Source organism: Myxocyprinus asiaticus, chromosome 15 (genome assembly GCF_019703515.2).
Source record: "Myxocyprinus asiaticus isolate MX2 ecotype Aquarium Trade chromosome 15, UBuf_Myxa_2, whole genome shotgun sequence".
NCBI classification, from domain to species: Eukaryota; Metazoa; Chordata; class Actinopteri; order Cypriniformes; family Catostomidae; genus Myxocyprinus; species Myxocyprinus asiaticus.
This window is the reverse complement of record NC_059358.1, coordinates 50,335,094-50,361,745: the sequence shown is the minus strand read 5'-3', so window position 1 is coordinate 50,361,745 and position 26,652 is coordinate 50,335,094. Positions and strand designations below refer to the sequence as shown.

The following is a 26,652-nucleotide window of genomic DNA, read 5'->3' as shown; positions in this document are numbered from 1 at the left end:
CTGGTCTGATTTAGTCACAGTTTTAAAAAAACGTCTGTGATGAGCCCGTCTGTATGAATATAAGAGCTTCTTTTAACTCCTGAAGGTTTTGTCACAGCGCAGCACAATGAAGGTATATGGAATATTGGTCAATACAATGACGTCACATGAAACAGGTCAATACATACATGTGGCAGGGCGGAGGGTGGGACCAGGTTGTGATTCTGCACACCCGGCCCCTAATTAGGCTGATGAAGCCCTAGAGGGATAAAGGCGACCGGAGACGGCAGTGCAACACAGAGAGAGAGTTACGGGCAGCTCTCCGACACCTGTGTGTGTGTGTCTTTTGGAAAGTATATTATACAATACAGTATACTGTATCAAAGGTTTATAGTGGAACTATATGGAAAGACTGGTGGAAAGGGACATCCATGGCCACTCAATGCTGTAACAGTGTGAAGACTAATAAAATACAGTGTGAAGAAGAATAGAATGGCCAAAGACTTTGGCCAGCAAATTAAACACTCTTCACAACTTCTTCACTCTTCCCTTTACACCTGGCATTAACATGTGTTTTCAGTGATTGAACTGCAATCGGAAAGCACTTGATCACATTCAATGCCAGGTTTAAACGAACTTGTGACGAGGAGGAGGGCCAATCGGGCTAATCAACCAAAGAGAGGGATAAGTGCAGTGGAATGTGGCAGTTCGGGAGAGAGAGAGAGCCACACGCAGCTGCATTGTGTGCATTTGTGTTCTGTGTCTTTTTGTTTAAATTTTCATTAAATCATTATTTTGACATTTCAGCCGGTTCCCGCCTTCTCCTTTCCCAACCTTAACCTTGTTACAGAACTGGAGACGCATTGTGATCGGATTGTCATTGATCACTGAAACCACATTCGGAGGTGGTCAGGGATTGATTCTGACCACATTCAAAGAAGGTGTAAATGTGAATGCGTTTTGTTATCCAGATACAACTACGTAAGTAATTCATTATGTAATGAGTATTCGCTGCATTCATCTGTTGTTAAAGTGCTGTGTTGCAGGTTCTTTTGCTGTTTATTCTGCCACTGTAACACAGTGAAGAACACAACAGACACTGCCGTCTTGCGATCTTGACACCCGATTTAATGATCTCTCAGCTCTCTCCTCAGATCCCCACTCTCTCTCATGGGGCCCGTTCTTCATACGCCACTTAATACATCTGAGATGATATGGCGTATTCTAGATCTTCTAATCGTGATAATTCCTCTCTAGCTAATCCTGTTCTTCAAACGCATGAGCAGATTTGATTAGTATATCGGGACTGATTTGCACGTTCCTGTGTTTACTGAAAAGGGCACATGTATCGATACTCGAAACCATGATCAACAATGCAGTGATTGGTTTGCGACACGACAGACCAATGTAATGACGTCAAAAACTTTAGTAAAAATATGAATATGATATAAATTGATTTGTTATTTGTATAACATTGTATTATAACATTGTAAATATACTGTACACATACAAATATGTAGGCCTATAACGTAGTTAGATTTATCCGACAAGATTATTCTGTATTAATTCATTTATAGAGAGCCGTAACATTAATGTTAACACTGGCCAAACAGAAAGTAATCTGAAAAAGTAAACACGGCCAAAGCGGCAAAAATAAAAAGAGAAAAGGCTGAAGAGTTGTGAATAAATTATATGTGAAACTTTTTTTTATTATTATTTCAATGTACTTACCTACATGATTTTTACAAATGCGAGAGGGCATAAAAGCTCTATTTAAAAGCTTGCTTTCTTACATGGCCGGAAAACAACGAAAATCATGAAAGATTTTTTATTATGTAAGAGGGCTATTGTGTACACATTTCTAATGGCACAAATCGCTCTTTCATCAAGTTTTCTGCATCTATGGAGCTGTAGATGGCCTAAGGACAATGGTCAATGCAGACAGACAACCTTAAAGTTTATGCACAAAAAAAATTGTGAAAGACTTTATGGGAAAAATATGAAGTAGATTACTCCCTCATGAATAAAGTGGTACCTCTAAATGAGCAAAATGGGCTGTACTTATTATTATCTATAATATTATTATTTTATTTTATTTGAAATTATTCATAAATTATAATTATACTAAATTTATTATCAACTCTGCTTCAAAAGTCTGCTCTCATAAGAATAATGTAGCGGTTGATACAGACTTCCAGTATCGTGTCTGCTTATAAAGGTGCGATCTAATCCTGTTTACATTAAATAAGCTTGAGATTACAGACCTGTTGCCATGACAGCAACTCTGAGATTTTCTTCGAAGAACATAACAATCCATGATCGGGTCAAATCGTCAACAATGAAATCCAGATAACTCCCTAATCAATGAACAAAGAATGGGCCCCTGGTCTGCTTATTCTTAGCATCCTTTACTGTGGAAATGTTTCAAAAGTACTTTAAACTGTCAATGTGATGGAAAGCATTTGAACTATCTATTAATGTTTTTAACTTTGATTTCGTCCTTTCTCAAACTTGTCTTTCTATGAGTATACTCCCCAAAGAAGTATTAAGGAGTTGTCTGGATGTCTGGACAGGGTTTCTGCAGCTCTGTGATTGTTTGGTCACTCATAAATCTATCCGATCAGTCCTTTAAATCCAATCTCTACATTCACAGTGGAGACACACTGGACTGCAATGCTAAAGAATATCCAAATAATATCCAGATATGAAATGCATGTTAATGCCAAGTGTCAAGGGGGCCACAGACTCAGCATTGGTCCATCACAGCAGAAAAGAGCCTATCATGACCCTACAAAGGCCTAGCAAACCTCTCAGCCTACATGTTCCTGATCAAACCTGAATCTATAAATACCTCTGTATTATTTTAGATTTACAAAATGTCCTCTATCATTAATGAGCTTTATGGTTTATAATGAACTTTTCATTCATCAGCAAACCCATCTCAGGCACTCTCCCAGTCCAACAGCTCAAATTGAGGAAAAATCCAGAACATAATTTTAGGCATAATCCTACTTGCCAAAAATTCATAACATGAATGGAAGGAACAGAGGAAATAACTTTGTAAAAATGTAGTGGTAAGGAGGTTAACTTTAGTTCAATATTTCACAGGAAGACTCACTGCACTCACATGGCTCTCATGTTGTTCTCAGGCAGTAAAGGGATCTCCAGTACTTTGGTGTTCGACTGCAGGACCTCGTGACTGGCAGTGGAGACGGTTTTGCCGGTGATACGGTGGACCTGGTAGAAGGCGTGGGGTCGCAGCAGTCGGTCGTCTGCGGTCCCGATGAACAGCTGCAAGGTGAGAGGCTCCGTCTCCATGTAGCCATAAAGCTGCACAACGACAAAAAGACCAGTCCCTTCACGTTACAATCACTTCTCACAATAAATATCATTTGGACAGAATTCAAGTGATTCAAGTCACACCTACTAATATGTACTGATGCTTCATTATCCTACAGTAGCTCATGTGTCTGGCAACCTTTTCAGCTGGCATACCCATAAAAAACAAAACCTTTTGAGATTTTTTGTTTACAGAGCCTGAGAATAGTTCATCTGATTTGTTAGATTTTTTAAAATAATATTATTATTATTGCATAAAAACACAAGTTCAAATATAAAAAGAATGGCATTTCATATTATGCATGTTTTTGACCTACAGTAATAGGCCTGCAGGTTCCACTTGGACTTCATTTAACCTACAATGTTAGCTAAGGCTGTGTTCAATATATCTATACCATGTGTGTCAATACCATGTGTATCGACAAGAGATGCTGTTGCTTAGACACAGAGACGTGCACAAGAATGTCCATATGATTATATTTTAAAGAAAAAAAAAAGAAAAGCTGCTGGTGCACGTGTCTGATTTGCTATTTGCTGAGATGTTCAGTGGTGCTCTGCCGCTCATAAGCAATGAATGTGGTCTAAAATATGGGCTATATGAGTTCTACTGAATTTACTAATTACAGTTTCATGTTAAGATTATTATCCAACTGTGGGGGCGTGGTCGAGCGTCCGTCCAGAGAGAGGGAAAGCAATAAGGGCACTTACACCTGAGCTAGATTATGTCTAACACCTGTCTCTATTTCCAGTGAGCATGGGGAGAGCACCATATAAGCGGCCACGCCACCAGTAGAGAGAGAGAGTCTGGGTCCAGAAGTCTGTTTGTGAAGCTAATTAGTGGTTGTGAAGCTGATGAGTTATTGTGAAGCTGTAAACCTGAAAAGTTGCCAATTAAAAGAGCCTTACCTGTGACTGGAGAAATCCGGTTCCCTGTGTCCTCCTTCCCTCTTGCTGTGAAGTCTTTACACCAACTTTTAACTAATTTCTACACTCTGTTCTTGTATTGTGTTTGACTTGTGTTAGGCTTTGTCTTACCGGTTGCACACTTTTCACTGTGTAAAAACTGCCTTTAATTTTGAACCAGAATATTTTATACTAGTAAGGTTAGCATAAAACACTTAATAAGCAGAAAGAAGAAAGGGTCATTGAAATATTTGAATTATTTATTTTACTTTTCTTATCTTTATGGTCCAATGGTGTAAAATGTTACCTAAACTGTTTTACAGTTTAAAATAAACAGCCATAATACTAAATTATGCTCAGGATCAGCACCAGTAGGGGATGGTTCTTGAAGTGTTAAAAGCATATTTGTAGTAAACTATAGCAGGATAGTTGGTAATACACATTAATATTTTTAATAATAATGAATGTAAATTAACTAATACTTAATAAGTGTATTTAATTAATGCATTTGTATGAAATGCATAAAATAATTTACAGTTTACTGTTATACATTTGGCATCGCTGTCATGTGTATTTTGTTGATTCATGTTTTTCATGTCTTTTATTTTGAAAAGTTTAGTTCCTGTTTCATGTCATGTGTTCCTGGTCATGTGATGTACTGTTTTCCCTCCATGTTCATGTGTCTTGTTTTCATTGGTTCATTGTTTGATTATCTTGTTTAGAGTTCTTAGTGTTTATTTTTTATCTTTGTCATGTGTTCCCCCATGTCCAAGTATTTAAGCCCTCATGTTTTCCATTGTCTTTTGTTAGGTATTATATGTTTGGTAATGTTGGTTCCATGTCAAGTCAGGTTTATGTCAAGTCAAGTTTTAGTCAAGTCTATTCAAGTTCATGTTCATGTTTATGTTTCACGTTTATAGTTAGGGTTTTTTGGATTTCACTTTTGTAAATAAAATTGCACTTGGGTTCTTCACTCCATCGTCTTCGTCATTGCCAGCAGCCACTCGTTACAGAAATACCTGACCGCAATATGAACCCAGCAATCCAGCTCCTCCGCCTACGTCAGGGGAATCGTCCCCTGGAGCATTATGTGGAGGACTTCTGCGATCTGGCCTGCTGGGTGGACTTTAGTGAGATCGCCCACAAAGACTGTTTCCGTTTTGGATTGAGTGAGCCAATCTCCTTGTTGATGGCAGTCGCAGTTCCCTCAAGCTGGTTTAGTATATCGACCTTGCCCTGCAGATTATTGGTCGACTTGGCCGCCGAGCCAGAGGTCCACGAATTGGCCACCGAGCCAGAGTTTCACGTCATGGCCGCCGAGCCAGAGTTTCACGTCATGGCACAGCCAAGCCTGAGCCTGCTCCATGCCACGTCACAGCCAACATGCAAATTCCAAACATGTGCTAGATTAACATTACCAAAGCTGACCTATCTCCAGAGAGTAATTGAATGGTATATTCAAACAAGTGATTACTTAATGTGTGAATCCAAAATTCAGAAAACATTATAGATTTTTTTTTACGTTCTGGTTGTTTCTGTAATCTTGGTTCCCTGAAAGGAGATAAAGAGACGCTACCGTCAGTAGCTGACGCTATGGGAAACTCCTCTCAGGAGTGACAATCTCTGAACCCCTTTAAATTCACGGCAATCAATTGGCAGATGGGGCTTGACACCCCACCCCTGATGCATGCATCATCGTAGGCATTTAAACCGGAGCACAGCTCCATTTCATCATGATTTTTGGAATGAAGGGAAGAGAGTGCTCTGTCCCTTAACAGTGAAAAATCAGTAGTGCAACAAGCTTGCACAGCGTTTCATTCCCTCCTTTCAGGGTGCCAAGGATGTAACAAGAACATTCCACGTCAGTTACTTTGACATTGCATCAGTAGCTGACGCTATTGGAAATGTATACCATTACGCCATGTTACTAATTCACAAGCACGAGGCAATGCCTAAAAGCCAGTAGAGTAGTTAAAAAAGACACCGAACTTTTGAACAACTCTTTCCACACCGCTCACATGCTCTGCTCCATGTACATTTACTAATTGTGTCGATACACCGCTAAGCAGAAAAATGCCTTCATGGAGGCTACTTTAAAAAAAATTGCCTTGTTTTCACTGCCCTATTCAGACCAGATTATTTTATATGGTGACATGGAGTAATGTAATAGCCTAATTGCCAGAGCTTCTCTGTGATTTTAATCCTGTGTAAGTCGGTTATGTCAGTAATTTTCCGGATTTTTTACGGGCTACGGATTCCCACACCAGTAAAGATAATAGCATCTTTTACCAATTAAACACCAGGTGAAAAGAACCCATGGTTATACTAATCCTGTGCAAATTGACATAACGAGCCAGTTGGCAAAGAGCCAGTAAATCTGCTCTGTCCAGCCAGTGAGCCCTTTACTATCGTTGTTTTTCAAGTTCTCCAAGTGTCTGAAGTGGATGCTGGTCAATGATAAGGCACCAGAAAATTTAAGATGCATTTCACAACTTCAGTCAGCGCTGGCTGTTGAGTTTGGACTGATGCATTTTTTTTTTTTAGAGAAAGAAACAGGAATGATTTGTGTTCATTAGGAAAATTTAAAAGGTACATAAGCACGTAATATTGTGATTTGAACAGACTGAATGGGGGGGACTTGTGTTGAACGGCTATTTACAACTTACTTTACAGAGGGACAAATTAAATTACATTATGTGAATGGATTGTATATATTTTTAATTCAAGAGTGTAATATAGGATTGCTGGCTCGCTAATGTCACCAGTTCTGTTTTGTATTTTTCCAGATATTCCATTCAATTTCTTCTTATAATCTATAGCACAGAGACAGTAAATGCACATGTTTATTATTCACTCCATAATTAATCAGAACAATTAAATACATTTTCTGATGGGTCAGTTATGCTTGACAGAAGTACAGTATGTAAATGCAGTCGACACTCCCACCTCTGCGATTTATACAGACATCGGTTATCCCATGCGAATCAATGGTAAACATTACAGATGTCCGCAGTAATAAAAACTTTACAGACGTATGTCCGGGAAACAGATCTGTGTTTTGAACTGCCTCTGCACTCTCACCTCAACGTGGTCTGTTGTTGGATTCGGCCTCTGTCACCAGCAGCTTGTGAACCTCTGAGTTATACCACTGCCTCATCTCTGATAATGCACTTCGTGAAGTGGGCACACGAGAAATGTAGTGCATTCTGGGAGGCTGCATTCTATAGGCCGCACCCCACCATCCTTTTTGGTGACCAGAAAATAATGGCTGTAGAAGCCTGCCTGTGCCTCGCATGCTGGTACTTTCTGTGTCATGTAAGAGACAATGTAACTGTGAGCATAAAATCATGGTCATGGTGGTGGACAGAACGCTGTCTAAGCAAGGCCTATGGGATGAAATTAGTCTCAAAATGATTAACAAATGCATGCATAATTATCCATCAATTTGATAAATGTTGCAAATGTGTCTTACAATCCACAGACAAATGCCTTTCAACTTGTGTCTGTGAAATTCCAAATTAAATATATGTGCTGGAATTTGTACAAATAGAGACATATTTGTGAACACAAATGTTCCCTTTTGTATAAATGTATCACAATTCACTGTTTCCCCTAGGATTTTTTTCATCAGCGGCGCTGTTGTGCGCACGTTCACGAGCCTGCAAGGCTGGACCCATATTTATGCACATCTGTAGAGTAATAGCTTAAAATGACCTTAGAATCATTATAGATGGGTTATTCATGTTCGCCTTGCCATGTGTGTGTTTCATATTTACTGGGAGCTTTTGAAACTTGAAGTGCTCAGAAAACCATTTTCACTATTTTTATTACACATAAACACCAATAGAAAATATAAACCTATCTAACAGAACATACATGTCACAACAGGGCTCCAGACTAACATTTGAGAGCGGTGGCAAGTTTGACATATGGTGGCACCAGCACCTGATTTGGTAGCAACAGTGGAAAAATAAATATTTTTTGTCCTTAATTTAAAAAAATTAAATAATAATTAATGATCTAAACTAATACAAATTTGACATTATTATATATTTTATATTATTTTGTTGCTGAAATGCATATAAGACAGTATAGCATTGATTTTGACTTGAAGCAACAGTAACATCTGTAAAAAGTTTATTTATATATAGGCCTACCTAATTTATATTGGGCTAAATTGAAATATTCTGGGTGTGAACCTACTGATTAAGTACAATCATCTCTTTGAATTTCTGAGGGTAAACAAAGCCAGTTACTTTTTCCTACAATCAAAGAACAGATTCTAGAACAGATTTTACACAGAAGAAAAACTGAGTGCTTGGTCCATAATAATTATGAAAAGTTGCCATAGGTCCTCCATTAGTGTCCATAGATTTAAGTGGTATTTGTAACTAGATCACAGGTAGTCACTGGTAAAACCAAGCATGGCTCCTCACTACGATAGTAAGTAACTTCAACAAAACAAACAATGGCATTTTGTCAGGGTGGTGATGTGTGGTTTGTACAGCCTTATAATTTATGTTCTGGTCAGTGTTGTTTATAATGGTGTGCCGATAACATGGTTTAAACTCATTAAATCACCAAGGCAAGAGAAACTAAGGGTTTTCATAGGGTTTTTCTACAGCCAAATTCAAATAAGTTTTGCGCCACGCTTCTCGCTGCGCTGTTTATAATGATTTTCGCTGTGTGGGTGAAACTCCTCTATGCTCGCACTGCTCTGTTCATTGAGCTGGCTGATAATTGATCCGAGTAGTGGCTAGTGCAGTTACGTTCCGTTTTTTTCCTCATACGAAACAGAAACAGACGCGTCACGCATAATCAACGAGAGTTGGCAAACACTGTAGTGGCACCGGTGTGACCTCTAAAAAAAACTTAAGTCTCACCGGCGGGAAAAATTATTGCAAGATGCGACCATTTAGTCGCAGTCAGGAGCCCTATATTTCTACTAACTTTGCCAAAGAAGTTATTAGAGTAAAAGACTTTCCGCTTGAAGAGGTATCATGTTGGGTCTTCTGCTTCTCTGTTGTGTATGTGTACGCACTCGCGAACAGCCTTTGATGGGCTGCTATACAATGACGTCACTGTGAATACATGCGTGTATATGGTGGGATCCCCTTCGCTTCAAACAGGTGTCCCATTTAACTGCACGCAGTATAAGCGCGCAACTGACTGGTGCTGGCAAGTGTTACGTTGCGTCATGGATATTAATGAACCATGTGAAATGTCAATATAAAATAGCGGTGCTCATAATTCAGCAGCGGCTCAGCGCTACACCTGAATGCATAAAGGGGAAACACTGTCACAATTTGTGTATGCAACCAAAGGAAGATGTTCCAAATCAAACACAAACTGTTCTTGTGAAGCATTGAATGTGCATTTGTGGAACAAGAGATAGACACATATTCATTGTCATCTATTTGTGTAGATTCCCTTTGAATTTTGAGACTTCCATTCCGCTGGTTTTGCCTTGCACGATCCACATGTAACTTTGTGTGAGCGAAGCAGCTACCACTAGATGTACCATGAGGCGGGGTGTGGTTTATTCACAACAAGGTCAGTGAGCAAGTGCTCCACATTTCAAGCAAACAGAGGCTGACATCAGCAGAAAGGATCAAAGGTTTGTCTCAATTTCTCTCATTTATAACCAAGGATAATGTCATATTTTAAAAGGTGAAAAAAGTCCTGGTGACAATGCGTTAGTGTTACATGTCAGTAGTTTCTAGTTAATAGGATTCCAACACCTGACTGACTGTGTTGTTCTGGCACCAGTCAACGTTAAAGTCTACTGTTATCTTTACAAAGTTTATAGACTGACAGTGGATTGCGCCAACAAGGAATCTGACAATTATGTTGCACTAGGGGTGGGCGGATCGATCCTAAAGTATCAATACTTCCGATACTGATGTTGTATCAAAAAAAAATAAAAAGAAATAAAAATTCGATCCTCACACAAAATATAAATTCTAAAAAAAACATTTAACAAGGGATATTATTATTTGACCATGAACATGAAAAATAATCATAAGCTTTAAAGTGAAATAAAAAGGATTAGCTATATTAGCAAATACTTGTGACGGATGGGAACTATTTCTTCTTCCGCATCAGACAAGCGCTTGCACCATCACAATGCTCATTCAAACAGGAGAGAGTAGTGCTTTGCAGAGGTAATGGCAGAAAATCAGTGAAACAGCTTCATTTATTGTAATGAGTTTGTGTGACATTTGTTAAAATTTGATTAAATTATTTAAATAAGTTGTTAGAACATTAAAATAATAAAAAACTAAACTAAAATTAACCATGGTTTTACTAATGATATATTGTAGTAACCATGTCTCTATGTTTTGTGTGTGTGTGTGTGTGTGTGTGTGTGCAGAAACCATGTTTTTACTTTAGTAATATTGCAGTAGTAGCCTAACTATGGTTAATTTTGTGGTAACTATGGTTTAACTAAATACCATGGTTAAACTAGTCACTGTAGTAAATTTTTTTTAAAAGGTAACCAAAACAGAAGTCTAATAATGTTCTTTTTAGGCTTATACATATAAAAATAATAATAACTTGAATTATGACTAACATAATATTTTAAATTACCCATTTTATCCCAAGAAATCGCAAAAAACCTATTTAATAGAGGTATTGTATTGGTATCAGAATCTACGATTTTGGACTTGAAATTATTGGTATCGGATCGAAAAGAAAATAAGTGGTAATGCCCATCCCTATGTTGCACTAAACTTTAAACCTTGTTTAAAAATAATCAGGTGTGCCCTTCAAGTGGACTCGAAAATATCGTAATTACGAGTTCCGAGCACATGTATGACCCAGTGATGTCATACTTATAAGTGGAAAACTCTGAATTCCAGAGTATACACGAGTTGCCGAGTTGGGACTTTGGAAAGGGCATGTCGACAAGAAAGATGATGGAAACGAATGATTTTGCTAAATTATTTCAACTTCTGTACTTTATTTCAAAATAGTATTTTGTTGTATATGACAGTCAACTAGTGACTCACCCTTCATGGTTAGTTTTAAGCAAATTAACTAATTATTTGTTAGATACCATGCATTAACAAAAAGTTGTGTATGAGTGATACATGTAATTCACTTATGTTTATTCACCGGTACAACAGAAAACAAGCTTTTGCAGTCATTCATTGTGTATTTGTTGAGTTCGGCTTCTTCCTTATTTTGTTTCCCACTTGAATGTGTGACATGTTGTAGTAATGAATGCCCAACTGGGAGGTACGAGCTTCCCAGGTCCACTTGAAGGCAGCAAGGGTTACATTTGCAAGTACGATCGCTCATCTTGTTGGCAGCGTGATTACCCACTTCCCCATTGTTTACATGCGGGGACATGGGACAGACAAATCTCGAAGAGAAGGAGAGCGTTAGTTCGGCATTTAATAAGAGCACGTACAAGCGACAGGTGTTCGTTATTGCTTCCCTCCTCTCTCATCTCACTTCAGTCAGCAGCCCACGCTCTTTATTTATGACCACAACAGTAGCGCTGATGCGAGGGGAGGCGGTCGTTCCAAGACCCATGCGGTCCTTTTTTCTTAAATTATGCTGCCATATTCAAGGCTTGTGACACTGTATATGTTGCTGAGACATTTTCTTAACCTGCTTGATTGGCTTTGTGTACTAACGATCTACAGGTAGGTTCAGAATTCATCAGGATGGACAAAATTAATCGCAGATGAAGGTTTTAATCACGGGTTAAAAGTTTAATCTCTGATTTGTTAAATCTTATTTAAAATTAAGTGGTGCAACCCAACTCAAATTAAAATAAAATGTGGATCAACATACCCTGGATTAGCTCTAAACAATGGATAATTTAATCCTTATTGGTGCAGCACACCCTGAAACCTTTGTCTACATAATTGTCAAAGCATGAGTACAGTTCTTAATGTTGTAGTATCCAAACACCTGGCACTGCTGCATCCTTGCAAATGTAACAAGGTTTAGAGTTTAGTGCAACAGAATTGTCATATTCCTTGTTGACACAACCCACTGTCAGTCTATAAACTTTAAGATTAAAACCGCAGACTTGAACGCTGACTGGTACCAGAAACAACGACACAGTCAGTCAGGTGTTGGAATCCTAAAACTAGAAGCTACTGACATGTAACACAAATGCATTGTCACCAGGACTTGCACTATAAAATGGGCTTTTTTTGCCTTTAAAATTTGACATTATCCTTGGTTACTGTATATATGAGAAAAATTGAGACAAACCTTTGATCCTTTATCAAAGGTTTGGGGGGGGGGGGTGTCTTCTGGTGGGTCTCATGGTCCTTCATCAGCACAGATCAGCATTAAGTAGCCCGTCTGGACTAAATGTCATGTTATGGGGCAGATTATGTTTTATTAAACCTTGTTTTGTACAGAGTGCATGCACATGTTCTTCTGTAGTTAATAAAGTCCTGAATCAACTTTATACTGCTTTACTAATGGATATGGGATTTAAAAAAATAAAAGCAAGCACAAACTCATTGCTCTTTACAGGGTTCCCACTGTCATGAAAAACCTGAAAATATCATGGTATATTAAAAAATTTAAAGTATATAATGAATATATATAGTTTTTCTCAACTCTAAATTTTTCATGAGCTTGAAAATACTTATGTGTAGAGTATAACTTGCTCACAGTCCATAATGATGTCTCATTTGTCAGTGAATCATTCTTTTGAAATGAACTGGGCTGCCCTGTCACTCACCGATCCAGTTTCAGATGAAAAGTGTATATACGCACATATTCGCGAGACCGTGAGTTCAGAATTCTGCTGTTGCATGGGTCAGATGACTTTCCACTGGCTTTGTGTTTAACACCACTGATGTAGAGCGTGGCTCTAACAGTAGATGGGGTTATCTGGCAGCTGCTATTAGTGGTGGATCACAGTTTATTGTACTTTTGGAGCTCAAGCATCAGCAAGCCCAAAAACGCGACTGTACTCTGGAAACAAGCCTAAAAAAACACAATCTGCGACTGTTATATTTATAAGTGACTTCATGAAAAAAAAACAAGCCCAAAGTCGCTTATAATAGGCGGACATGGTAACACTGTTCCTCATTGACCTTGTGAATAAACCACGCCCCGCCTGATGGTATTTCTGTAAAATGATACTGCCATCTAGTGGTACCTGCTTTGCTCACGCAAAGTTACATGTGGATCCTTAGACATTTGTGTGTGGATCGTAAAAGGCAAAACCAGCAGAAAGGATGTCTCAAAATTCAAATTAATCAAAGGGAATCAACACAAACAGATGTCAATGAATACATTTGTATCTATTGTTCCACAAATGCACATTCAGTGCTTCACAAGAACAATTTGTGTTTGATTTGGAACACCTCCCTTTGGTTGCACACACAAATTGTGATGTATTTGTACAAAAAGGAACACTTGTATTCACAAATCTGTCTCTATTTGTAAAAATTCCAACATATTTATTTAATGATAAATTTCACAGATACAAGTTTAAATAAAAAAATTTGAGGGATGGAATACATATTTGTTACGTTTTTTCAAATTAATGGGTAGATATGCACACATTTATGAATAAATTTAGGACTTATCTATTAGTAGTTGTTTGTGTGTGAGTCGGCCATGGTAAAAACAGCTAAACAAAAGTCTCAAAATTCAAATGAATCAAACATAATCAACACAAATAGAAATCAATGAATGCATGTGTCACTTGATCCACAAATGCACATTCAATACTTCACAAGGATTTGGAACATCTTCCTTTGGTTGCATACACAAATTGTGAAACATTTATACAAAAGGGAACATTTGTGTTCACAAATATGTCTCTATTTGTACAAATCCCAGCACATTTATTTAATTTAGAATTTCACAGACACAAGTTGAAAGGCATTTGTCTGTGGATTGTAAGATACATTTGCAACATTTATCAAACTGACAGATAAGTATGCACGCATTTGTTAATAATTTTGAGACTAATTTCATCCCATACAATGCAGCCGCCAGCTGGGTTCGACTGTGCTCAGTACCCAGCTAGAGACCCCTGAGAGACTGCGCCATGCAATTGCATAGAGAGCCAGAGGACACAGGGGCCCATGTGTAGCCTTCCCATAGATCTAAAAAGTTCCAGCATCTATGAAAAGTTGCTGCAGTGGAAAAACGCCATTTGTAGAGTTCCTGTCTGTAAACCACCCTTTGGAGACCTCACTACACAATTTGAGCATATAAGTGCAACCTTGACCTCTTGGTCAGTACATAGATGCTAACTATCTGTTCAAGATAGCAGGCATTTCTCTTTCAAGTGCATGAAAATAAAACTCAGGGGCCAGAACAATACAGAAAGGTGTTCTGCCACCTTCAATTCCAGAAAGAAAAGCATGATTAGCAGTTTGTTTCTTAATCCATTTCATTTGTGTGTGTGTGTGTGTGTGTGTGTTTGCTACAGTGTAGGTTTTGCATGTCCCAGTATGCACATTGCAATTCCATTTAGCGTGTATTAAAAAAAGAGTCAATTGTATTTGTTTATATGTACATGTTTGCATTTTACGACATATCATATTTTTTCTTTTTCTGGCAAACATTATATAGTACTACCACAATAGGTTTTCAACACAGGTAATTATTTCATGTTTTGGGTGTTTGGAAGTTTGTGTGAGTGTGTGTATGTGTGTGGTCACACTGACAGAGCCAAACACACCTGTACTCTCCTGCTTTACATAAGCGTGAGTAGCTCTGACAGAAAGCCAAATTCTGACAGCAGTGCCTGAGATGATTTATGCCAGACTTTATCTCTTACTCTGAAAGAAAACAATATTGCTGGTACGTACTTACAAAGATGTTATATGAAATATGTGCATATTAGACTATACAAACAGGTATATTTCAGTGCAATGTCTAAAAGTGCAGCTGGTTCACAGGATTGCACAGCTTAAGGATTCACAATTGTTGAATTTGTTTACGAAAATGAGATGCTCATGGGCAGTTTTGTCTAATAGTGTAACAAACTCATGAATCTACATTCTGTCTCTTTCTTTTCGACATATTATATTGAAGAAGACCACATTAGGTCCACAGGAAGCCCTGGCGCATCTTTACATTTCCAAGTGCTGAAATTTAGCGAGGCCTTTCTAAGCTAAATTCTAAACTAAAAATGACTCTCAGCAGTCATTCTACACAGAATATTATAACCAAATGTTTGTGTCACTTTATTATTTTTTATTTTTTGGCTGCCTCCAAAACTAATGGTGCTTTTCTGCATGCAGTTATGTATGTACAGATTTTGTATTGTATTAATGCATGATTGAGATTGAATGGTCATACAGAGCCAAAGTTTGCAATGAGGGCCCCATGTCTAGACAAGTTGTCATATACCTCTAATCTCCATATGAAATAATGGCTTTAAAAGAACTGCTTAAAAACTAAAATGGTCTGCCAAAGGATACACTGACGTTAACAGGATTTCACTGCCTCAATATCAGCACCAACCACCAATGTCCTACCCCATAAATCTGTGGTCATAACCTCAAATTAGTGCAAATGCTACCATTTTGTAATGTTCCTCTGGTTGTTCTTCAGCTGCAATTAGTGGGTTCCCAATACCAAGGTCATGAGTAAGGGAAACCCCTCTACGGAAGAACTACATTACAGGCTTTCCATCAAGTGAACGAGACTGCTTGACGAGAGCCTACTGTCATTTTGGTACTCTCTTTTTGTGTTACGGAAATGTAGTGAGACAAGAAGTAACAATGTCAACAATTTCACATTGTATTGTAAATACAGCAATGGAGCCGAGGGAGTAAAAAAAACATACTCACCTAAACCATCCTCTCTCTCATTCATGTAGTGCTGGAATGTCCGATTTATTTTATCGAGTCGGTTCTTTCAGACATTTCATGTTTATAAAGTGGTTAAAATAAATGATTCCCTTTTATTTAGCGTTGGGAACTCTGATTCATTTTAATGAGTTGGTTCTTTTGTACGGTTCATGTAAATGAAGCAGTTCACAAAAATGATTCACTGATTCAGTTGAGCCCGTTGCAGCTTATATTTAGTTCGCTATCTGTCACTCACTCGAAGTTGTGTCGATGTAGTGACACTAGGGGTCACTCTTGGGAGCCCGAAACACCTCTGGTCTTTGATAAAAGGCCAATGAAAATTGGCGAGTGGTATTTGTATACCACTCCCCCGGACATACGGGTATAAAAGGAGCTGGTATGCAACCACTCATTCAGATTTTCTCTTCGGAGCTGAACGGTCGATGCTCACTGAGCTGAATTCCCACGGCTGTTCATTCACCTCTGCTGGATCTCATGGTGCATTTCAGCGGCTTCTCCCCCCTCTGCACTGGTGCACTGCAGAGAATGCCCCTGGATGCTTCGGCAGAAATAAAAGAGTATATTTCTCTAAAAGAGTTTATTTCTCTAAAAGAGTGTCACACATGGAATGTCTTTTTAAAGACGCGTCTTTTTGAAGATGCCTTTCCTTTTGTGTGTTATTCCTGGTTGCGGTCATTATCTCTCGCCTTCTGACGGCCACGATCACTGTCTTTCGTGTCTGGGTGCTGCCCACACGGAGACAGCGTTCGTGGATGGGTCATGTACTCATTGCGAGAACATGTTCATGGCAACGATGCGGTCGCGGTTTGCTTTCGTAAGAAAGTCCTTCTACCCATGGGTATGAGGCCAGCGCGGCTAGCACTGGGGATGATCTGGGGACCCCAATGGGACCACCTCCGCCAGGTATCCCCCCACGGACCTCCCATTCCCCAGCACGCTCATCTGCCCCGATCGGGCTTTCGGATGAGTCCGCCGGCTCGTCTCACGGCCAGTTCGACCTCTTATTTGGAGCCCGTGAAGGTGATGAGCTCTCAAGCACAGCATCGGAGAGCGGGCTCGTCCAGTCGGATGTGGAAGCCTCAGCTGGGCTACTCCCTTTGGGTGCGGTCACCCAGTCACAGGCTGATGCGGAGATGACAGACATGCTTTCCCGGGCAGCCGCGAGTGTCGGGCTAGAGTGGAACCCTCTGCTCTCCCCTGAACCCTCGCGGCTCGATGATTGGTTCCTGGGCTCGTGGCGCCGCTCACAGCCACGCCTCGCCCCAATTCCTTTCTTCCCGGAAGTGCACGAGGAGCTGACAAAGTTGTGGGAGGCACCATTTACTGCCCGGTCCCGATCTTTCAGCTCCCCTGCCCTCACTACTCTCAATTACTACTCAGAGGCCCCTCTGCCCCAGTCACCATGTTTACAGAAACTCCTCCCCCGTAGGGTAGGACCTACCATGGGACTTTTCCACATGACATGCTTCTGACAAAGTTCGGCAAGACCATGTGACATATTTCCACTCAAAATACCCCCCCCCCCCCCCCCCCCGTGCGGGGTGTGGTCTCCGCGGTGTCTTCCCCTTGGGATGGACACCCCCCCGATGTAGACCGGGTGGCCCCAGTCAGTTAATTCCTTTTTTTGTGGAGAGGAAAAAAAAGAGGATGAGAGGCCACGACTGGGCTAGCCTGTCTCTATCTATTGGGCAGTCGACTTGTCCCCAAAGGGCCGTTCGACACTCATAACAGCATTGGGGGAGGTTACGTTTCGGCCTGGTGCTCTGGCTACGAGGCACACAGTGGTCTGCCTGACACACACCGCCAGTTCACGTAACACAGTTCAGCCAGTTGCGGCTTTTCGTATAGGGACCCCTAGTGTCACTACATCGACACAACATCGAGTGAGTGACAGATAGGGAACGTCCTGGTTACTTGCATAACCTCCGTTCCCTGATGGAGGGAACGAGACGTTGTGTCCCTCCTGCCACAACACTGAACTACCCGCTGAAATGGCCGGGACCTTGTCTCGGCTCCTCAGCACAAAACCTGAATGAGTGGTTGCATACCAGCTCCTTTTATACCCATATGTATATGCAAATGCAAATACCACTCGCCAATTTTCATTGGCCTTTTATCAAAGACCAGAGGTGTTTCGGGCTCCCAAGAGTTACCCCTAGTGTCACTACATCGACACAACGTCTTGTTCCCTCCATCAGGGAATGGAGGTTACGCAAGTAACCAGGATGTTAACTGCTGCTGTTAATCACTATATTTCTAATCATTAATAATAATAATAAAAAAAACATCTTCAGTTTTTCAGTTTATATTAAGAATAATTTTATGTTCCATTTAATGTTGCCACCGTATTTTTGTTTACCCCTTACGAAAATAAACCACAGTTTTACTACATTAATATTGTAGTAATCATGTGGGACCAGGTGGAAACAATGGTTTTGATAAAATTAACCATGGCTTTACTACAGTAACCATGGTTTTACTATGGTAATATTTTAGTAACCATGAGTGTAGTATTCAGGCTCATTTTGAGATTGCTATGGTTTAACCACTAATAACATGGTTTAACTATGGTCACTGTAGTAAAACTGTGGTTAATTTTCATAAAGGAATGTCACCCTAATTAAGGATATAACTATCAGGTGAAATTATTGAATTTTGAAATCAGAATGTCTTATCGAATTATTAATGGAATGTTCCGGGTTCAGTATAAGTTTAGCTCAATAGATCAACATTTGTGGCATAATGTTGATTACCACATAAAAGTATTTTGACTCTTCCCCCCTTTTCTTTAAAAAAAGCAAAAATCTAGGTTACACTGAGCCACTTAAAGTGGAAGTCAATGTGGCCAATCCACAAATGTTAAAATACACACAGTTTTAAAACTTTAGTCACAAGACAAAGGATATGCGTGTAAAACTGACTTTTGTGTAATAAAATCACTTACTAACCTTTTCTGTGAAAAGTTATTGCCAATTTTACAAATTCATTACTATGATGTTGTAATGTCAACAAACCCTAAAACCCAAAACATTACTGTAAAAATGGCAATTTAAACAACTTTACATCTCAAACAATATATAAGTTTTAACAGAAGGATTAATGCAAGTGCATTTATAAAATTATAAGCTTCACATTTCTGTGTTTAAACCCTCCAAAAATTGGCCACATAAACTTCCATTGTAAGTCTCACTGTAACCCAGATTTTTTATTTTATTTTTTTTAAAGAATAGGAGGGACAAGTCAAAATCAATTTTTGTAGAAATCAACATTATGCCACAAATGCTGTCGATTGAGGTTAACTTGTATTGAACCCAGAACATCCTTTAAATAATATCATCTGACAAAGATATTTTGAAAGCACATGCGCATTAGCTATACAAGCCAAGAAACATTTGTACAAATAGAGACAGATTTTACTGCTGATATGAAATATGTTTTTTGATCGTAATCTTGACCAGCTGTTTTTGAGATTTTGGTGTTCCCTAATTCAAGTAAATAGGAGCTGCACTGTCATGACTGGAAATCCAAAGATGGCTGACAGTGGACTGACTTGCTAGAAACACTTTGATAGAAGTCATCAATCGTGAGGTGGTCTTCCATGTGAAGCAATAATTTCACCATAAGAATCCATCGTGAAGATGTTGGACTGTGGTGTAAAGGCAAGACTGCTTTGCAGATGGGGCAATAACCCTAATGATAACTTTAACTTGAGCAGGAAAGCGGCTAAATCTGTTGGCCTGCCAGAAATCAAAGGTTTCCTTTTCTCTGAATTCTTTATCAAGTAGGATTGAAGAAACATGCTTGTGGTGTGATATCAGTGTTAAAAAGGAACATTTCCAAAACAAAGGAAACCCTGGGTGTGAGGCATCAGCCAAAAAGGGGTTAGAAAAACACTTCTGCTCGCTCCAACAGACAAACAGATAATGACAAAAACAGTATGATGAGAACTGTCTTATTGTCTGATTCCATCAAAACTCCAAACTGTCAGTAGCTAGGGTTCCATCCATCTATTTTATGCAAATTCTGGGATGTCACATAAAATATGCTGGATGGAAACCATGATGCGAATAAAATCTAAAAAAATCAGCATAAAAAACATATACACTTGCTTGATTGATACATTCATTCATCCCATCAGAAGACATGCACGTAAACTATGATGGAAACACCTTTACTGAATATATTTCTATAGAACTCATAAAGGAATATATATGCAAATCAAAAAAGTCACGTGACTGCCTTAACAAGCCATGTGAATGCATAATTCTTTTAGAGAATATTATCAATATCAATGCATAACATCTGAAATGTCGCTGTAGTTATTCTGAAATGCCTGTCAGAAAGTCTGTCATCAAAATGTTTGTCTACTATTACCTCCCAGAACTGTGTGACATGCTTTTGCTCTCAGACATAAGATCTGCTGCTGGAACGCCACAGTGTTTTGTCTGCGCACTCTAAATCCCAATTAATTTATTACATTTACTAAAAGAGCCACAGTGGCTTTAAATTCCGTTTTCATTTCTATTTTGCACCAGATCCCTTAGAAGTGACCATTTTGTTCTCTTAGAAAAATGGGATGGAAACGCTGCTGTATTTGCAAATTGTTCTTGTGATATTATGATTTTGCGTATAAATTAAATTTGTAACTTGGATGGAAACATGAATACTTTCAATAACTAAGTACACAGAGTCTTAACTAGAATGGAGAAGGGTTGGTTGTGATCTTTTGTTTTGTTGTGGTGGTTGTTGCTTTGATAATACTAACAACTGGAATATTTGGTCACTACCTTTAAAGATAAGTGTCCACGCCAGGAAGGCTGAAAGGCAGATTACCCTGGAAGCACTTCGAAGGATATGAACCAAACCAGAAATTACATCAGCAGTTAGGTTCCCTTGGAGCCGACAATCCAGCCTTAGTCACTTTCTGGGAGGTTTGCTCCTTTGAGCACCACCGTAGGGACCAGGAGCCCTAATCATCAGGAAGCAGAGGATCTTCAAGGGGAAACAGTGTTTGTAGCCATCTGCCTGAGAAAAGTCTTCTTGATGACTCATCTAAGTCAAATTCAGGGCCGTCTGATCTAAATAGGTACTGCATGATGATTTTAATCACAAACTAATCGTATGCGGCTAAGACAGGTACAACTCCATCTGATACATGCACAGATTCATTCACTTTAGCAGAGGTAGAGAAAAATAACCAGTTGCTTAGAAAAAACCTTACACCATGTCCAAACCAGACGCAATGCAAAACGATTCCAGTAACAATCTGGTTAAGACAAAACTTCTGATTAACATGAAAAAGATACCTTTCACTGCATGTCAAAGCATCACATCTGGTTAGTAGCCCATATACTCGTCTGGCAGGCACATAATGACATATACTCATATGTTTACATCATTAATTATTAAAGGTGCAATACGTTTTTTATTTTGTTTCTTTTTCACTGATACGTTAGTGGTTTTGGACTTTATACTGACACCTGTCTGTGTTGATTCAAAAGCAAAAGCTTTCAGTAACTGATGCCATTGTAGAAAACTCTATTCACACTAAGCCACAATCAATTTTGTACTGTCAGATTATGTGCTGCATTTGATGAAGGATCCAGCTGCTAAAAAAGTGTGCTCTTTAGGTATGTGGTTGAGTAGTAAGAATATATTCCAGACATATTTAATTTGAGAAGGTGGCCATTGTAACTAGGGCTGTCAACTGATTAAAATTTGTAATCGAATTCATTACATGAAGTGCCAATTAATTAATTGTATTAATCCCAATTAACTGCATACCAATATTTACTAAGAAAGGCCCCCAAATAAAGGTCATTTAGAATATTTCAAATAATTAGAAATGTACTAAATAGGACTATTACCCTATTCATGGACAGTCTCACTATTTCTTTCTTTCTATATAAACCTTTTTAAGAGGAAAAAAAAGAACTGAGTGTAACTTTAAATCAAGATTAAAGCAGCTTTCAAAAAAGAGCCAGAGAGCTCATGAGCAGGAGATGTACTGTGTCGGTACGCATTGCTGAGTGACCTATGGCCTTTTAGTGGCGCCAGTATTCTGATGCTCATGCTGATGATGCCTCAATCATTTGCAGCCATTGACCCATAACCTGTTACAGACTGATTCCTGCTTACAAGAGCCATTAAAAATGTATGTGCGCACACACACACACATACACACACACACACACACACACACACACACACACACACACAAACACACACACACACACACACACACACACACACGTCAAGTAATCAGAAAACAAAGATTCGGTTAAATAAAAGTGGGTCATGGTAAGATATTTCTTTCCTCACACCAGCATTAAGAATATGTCAAACTAAAACCACACACATGACTAAAAACTTAACCACAAATTATGACATTTGATCAGATCTGCAGTTCTTTTGAAGCTTCATTTGAGTTAAATCATTACCTGCACCACTGGGTGACTGCCTGAGTGGGCCTTCACTGCCCCCCGGCTGCCTTCTGTCTCGTAATGGGCTCGGTGGTGAGATTTGGGTTGAACTTCGATCTGCAGGCTGTATGCACCAGAATGGGATGGAAGCTGCCAGTCCAGAGGCAGAACAGGCAGACTGTAAGAGAGACATTAACATTGCTTTTACTAATATAGCCATCTTATAATGCACACAAACGTACTGCTTCTTTGACAAGATAAACATGATTTACATAACCAGCATTTGGATTTGAACCCACCCTTTTCACTTTTCTATCTAATCCAGTCCATTGTGTTAAACAATGAAGCTAATTAATTTCAAAAATTTGTAACTGAACAATTTATTTTAACAGTTTATTTTAACATTGAACATAGCTGATTTCCAGTTTGGCTACTATAACAATAATAGGCAAAACCATAAAAAACTGACCATGTTATGGTTGAGAAGATGTAAAGAAGAATTAAAACTGACAACAGAATAATATAGTCTTATTGCAGTCTAACAGCCCTCCTTTTTAATTATTACATTAGCAAATACGCAGTAATAATATTTTGAGATCCTTTGACCAAAACTCTCACAAAATTCTCTTGGAAAGCAAACATATCAAACATCCTGATGGAACTTTAAGTGTTTTTTTTTTTTGTTTTTTTGGTATAAAAGAGGTAAGTTTCACATAGTCATGCAATGTTCCCTGCAGAGCTCTTTTGATGGAATGTCCATTTTCATGGTAACAGCGAATTCTCTGATTGATAGGGCTGGGTATTGATACAGATTTCCAGATTTGATTTGATTAACGAGCTCTCGATTCAATTCAGATTTTGATTTGATTCTAATTAATTTGGGAATATATCTGTATTAAGTCAATTTTCCTTAAATATGAACAAAATTCTCTTTAAGTTAATACTTTTAATTCACAATTAATATCATAAAATATTTTTTTTATAAATAAATTATCAAATGTTCTCATTAGTTTTTTCATCACTTTGGTTACATTTTAACCTTTTACAAATGTAATAATTCCATGTATTCCATCAATAAATATGATGTCTCAAAATTACTTGTAACTAATATACTGTATATATATTGTTACATGCTTATTAGTTGTACTATTTCCATTAATATGTAGAACAAGTGCTAAAACAGTACTGTCTCTTTAAGAATAGCAGCAGTTAAGAAAATCCAAAACCAAGAAGTGTTTTGGTTGAGCACATATTAGTGATAGTGGACTCGAATGGCTTCTTTATTGAATCTGCGCTATGTGTGATTAGAATCAAATGTTTCTATTTGTGATGTTTTTTTCAACAACTGACTGTACGGAACAGAAAGGGTATTAAAAGAGACATTATTCAATGACAAATGGATTGCGTGTATCTCATCTTTCGACACACGATACATGGAACATGTATGGAACATAACTTTTACTCTCAACACGCAGTGAAAGGATCTTGGTGCTGAACGTCTTCGCCAGTACACTGCTCAATCACTGGAGAGTGAAATCTAAACATTTACCAGCCAGGGGCAAAACAGACAATTTTAGTTGCGATATTTGGTCGCAAAAGTGAGTGATATAATTGCATTGTGTAGAAAGTAAAACATCGATCTAAGGATTTTAAAAATCGATATCGGGATCGCTCAAACGAAGATGGTGATTAACCTGAAAATCTATATTTTTACCCAGCTCTACTGATTGGTGGATCTCTCTTCAGGATTAAGGGTAGTGTCACCTGGATTTGGCTATTAAACATGATATCACCCTGAGTTCTGGTTTCTAGAGAAGCATAATCACAGTTATTGCAATTATTGCCCAGCAAATTCCAAGCACGAATTGAGTTCCAGGTTTGAAAACCCTCTTATATACCTGACACAGGACTTGGCTTTGATCCAGGTGTAGGGGTGTTGTGGCACACCCAAATAGTCAGAGCAGTAACTCTCCTGTTTGAAGGACCATTGGGTGCAGTTGCTGTAGACGTCATGGCCTGTGTTTTCTTCCACAGATTCTGCTTTCAGACTCAAAGAGGGGTTCTGCTCAAGGCAGGTCCTGCGAGACTTCAAGGGTACGCCATTATCCAGGTCACCTGAGCCATCCGTGCTCAGGGCATTGATCGCATCAACAATGGCAGAGTTAGTGTACCGGTTTGTGTTGCTCATCCATTTATCATCGGCCACGATGGGTTGCGGAGAGCCTTGCGGGGAAGGTACAGGTGATTGGCCGGGAGAGTAATACGTCGGCCCGGGGAAGCCACTGCTGAAACTGTACTTCCTCTTGCTTTGGCCTCCAACACTGCAGGAAGGAGAATTGGACCTGGAACCAAACGGGGGCCCAGTCCAGCCGTCTTCACTGGGCGAGTGGCGAGGGGAAGCAATGGAGGCTGCTGCATGAGGGCAGGAGGACACAGAAAAGGGCCCTTTGGGTGAGACACAGGGTGACTGCCAGGGTGAGTTCTGGGGAGAGTTGTCATAGTTGTAGAAGCCTGATTCATAGGAGGTATCCGAGTTACAGCTGCGAGATGAGAGGCTGCTGGCTGGGCTGAGGTAGTTCGGGTCTCGGTATGCATCGGCGCTGGGCAGGGTCAGAGTCGTCACTATATTGATTTGCTTGGCCATGGGATTAGTCGCACTCGTCCATCCCACCTCCTCCTTTGGATAATGTCCATAGGAGGTGATTTCGATACGTGGGCTGTCCAGAGGGAACGCACCATTAGACTGGAGGCCATGGGAGAGATAGTAATCAGAGGCCATGGCCTCCTCCCTTTGGTCAACAGCGATCACAGGACTCGACTGCAAACTGTGGTATTGAGTGGCCAAACAAGGGTTTTCCACAGGTAAAGGCAGAGACAGGCTCACAATGGAAGGGCAGGGAAAAGCATCTGCAATACAGAAAGAAAGGAATATTATGCCATTACTGATGGCATGACTACAACATGACTACAACATAACACAAATGAACGCTCATATCAAACCTTAAAGTGCCCATGAATTAGGAAGTACAGTTTTCTTTCCTGAGTTTACTTGTTTCTTATTAAATAAAGTTGGGGCGGGAATATTGCCCTTTTTATCAAAATAGCCAATAGCCTTTAGTTTGCGTAACAGCAATGAACATGAATTGCTACTTGCTAGAGCTAGTCAGAGGCAGGTGGTATTAGTGGGAGGGACGTTGCCATTTTAGGGAACATTAGATTGGACACAATGAGTGAGTGCAATGAGTGAATGCAGTGTGAGAGATTTTTGGTCTGTACATTTTAAATGTGTATTTAAGATAGCAATTAATTTTGTCAATGTTTAGGGGTACACTGGCATACACTGTATTTGGCTTCAAATAAACAGACATGAACTACAAGCCACATAATTTTTATTTTGATTGTATAGAACTGTTAACTATCACTAGATTCACCAAGATCCCCAATCCAAGATGAAAGTCAACATGATTTGGAAAAATGGGCCGTTATTTGACCCAACAGTGCTTCAAATGTATTATTATTTTTATTTATTCATTATTTGTAAATGATCAGTTAACTATCTCTGTTGTATTCTTGACAAGAGCTTAAGTGGAGTGAGTATTGACATGAAGGCTCTAGGTGAAGTTAATGCCTGGACTTCCAGAAATTCCATGCAAAATTTTGGGATACAGATTTAATTTGCAAAAAAATTATTTGCATCAAGTTTAGTACAGTGTCTCTTTAAATTTGCCAGCACTTCTTGGATGTTTGATCTGACTTAAACGAAATAATAGAAAACAACAAACAGCTAAAAATGTACTGATTAGACTGATCCTGTGGACTCAAGCAATAACTCAAATGGTTTTCAGTAACTTAAATGGTTTTCAGAAGAATTCAGAGCAGCTAACATTAATATGCTACAAAAAATACTTTCTGATGGCGCTACAATCTATTTTGCACATTATTTTTCACATGTTAGAGAAAGGTATAATTGAGCATACAGTAATGGCTCTTAACCCAATGTATGGCAAGAGGTCTCTTGAACATTAAGGACCACAGAAGTAGAATGTTGCCAGTGAATATTCTGTGCATATCAAAGAAGCCTGGCTTTAGATAGATCATTTAGATAATTATAGTACTTTTGTATTTATATCATATTTCATATATTTTTTTATTTTTTTAGGAAGAAATAATAAATAAAAAGCATGTCATTTTAA

General features: G+C 39.0%; 1 protein-coding gene across 2 annotated transcripts in view; it reads right to left on the bottom strand.

The window, feature by feature from the left end:
- LOC127452525 (nuclear factor of activated T-cells, cytoplasmic 1-like) overlaps nucleotides 1–26,652 on the bottom strand; it is a 126,635-nt gene that overhangs the window by 89,665 nt on the left and 10,318 nt on the right. For both annotated transcript variants that reach the window (XM_051718031.1, XM_051718033.1), the window contains exons 2-4: nucleotides 24,358–25,366; nucleotides 22,478–22,637; nucleotides 3,107–3,309 (exon numbers count right to left, since the gene is read on the bottom strand). In XM_051718031.1, coding sequence (XP_051573991.1) covers nucleotides 3,107–3,309; nucleotides 22,478–22,637; nucleotides 24,358–25,366 — 1,372 coding nt within the window. The remainder of the gene's footprint in view (nucleotides 1–3,106; nucleotides 3,310–22,477; nucleotides 22,638–24,357; nucleotides 25,367–26,652) is intronic.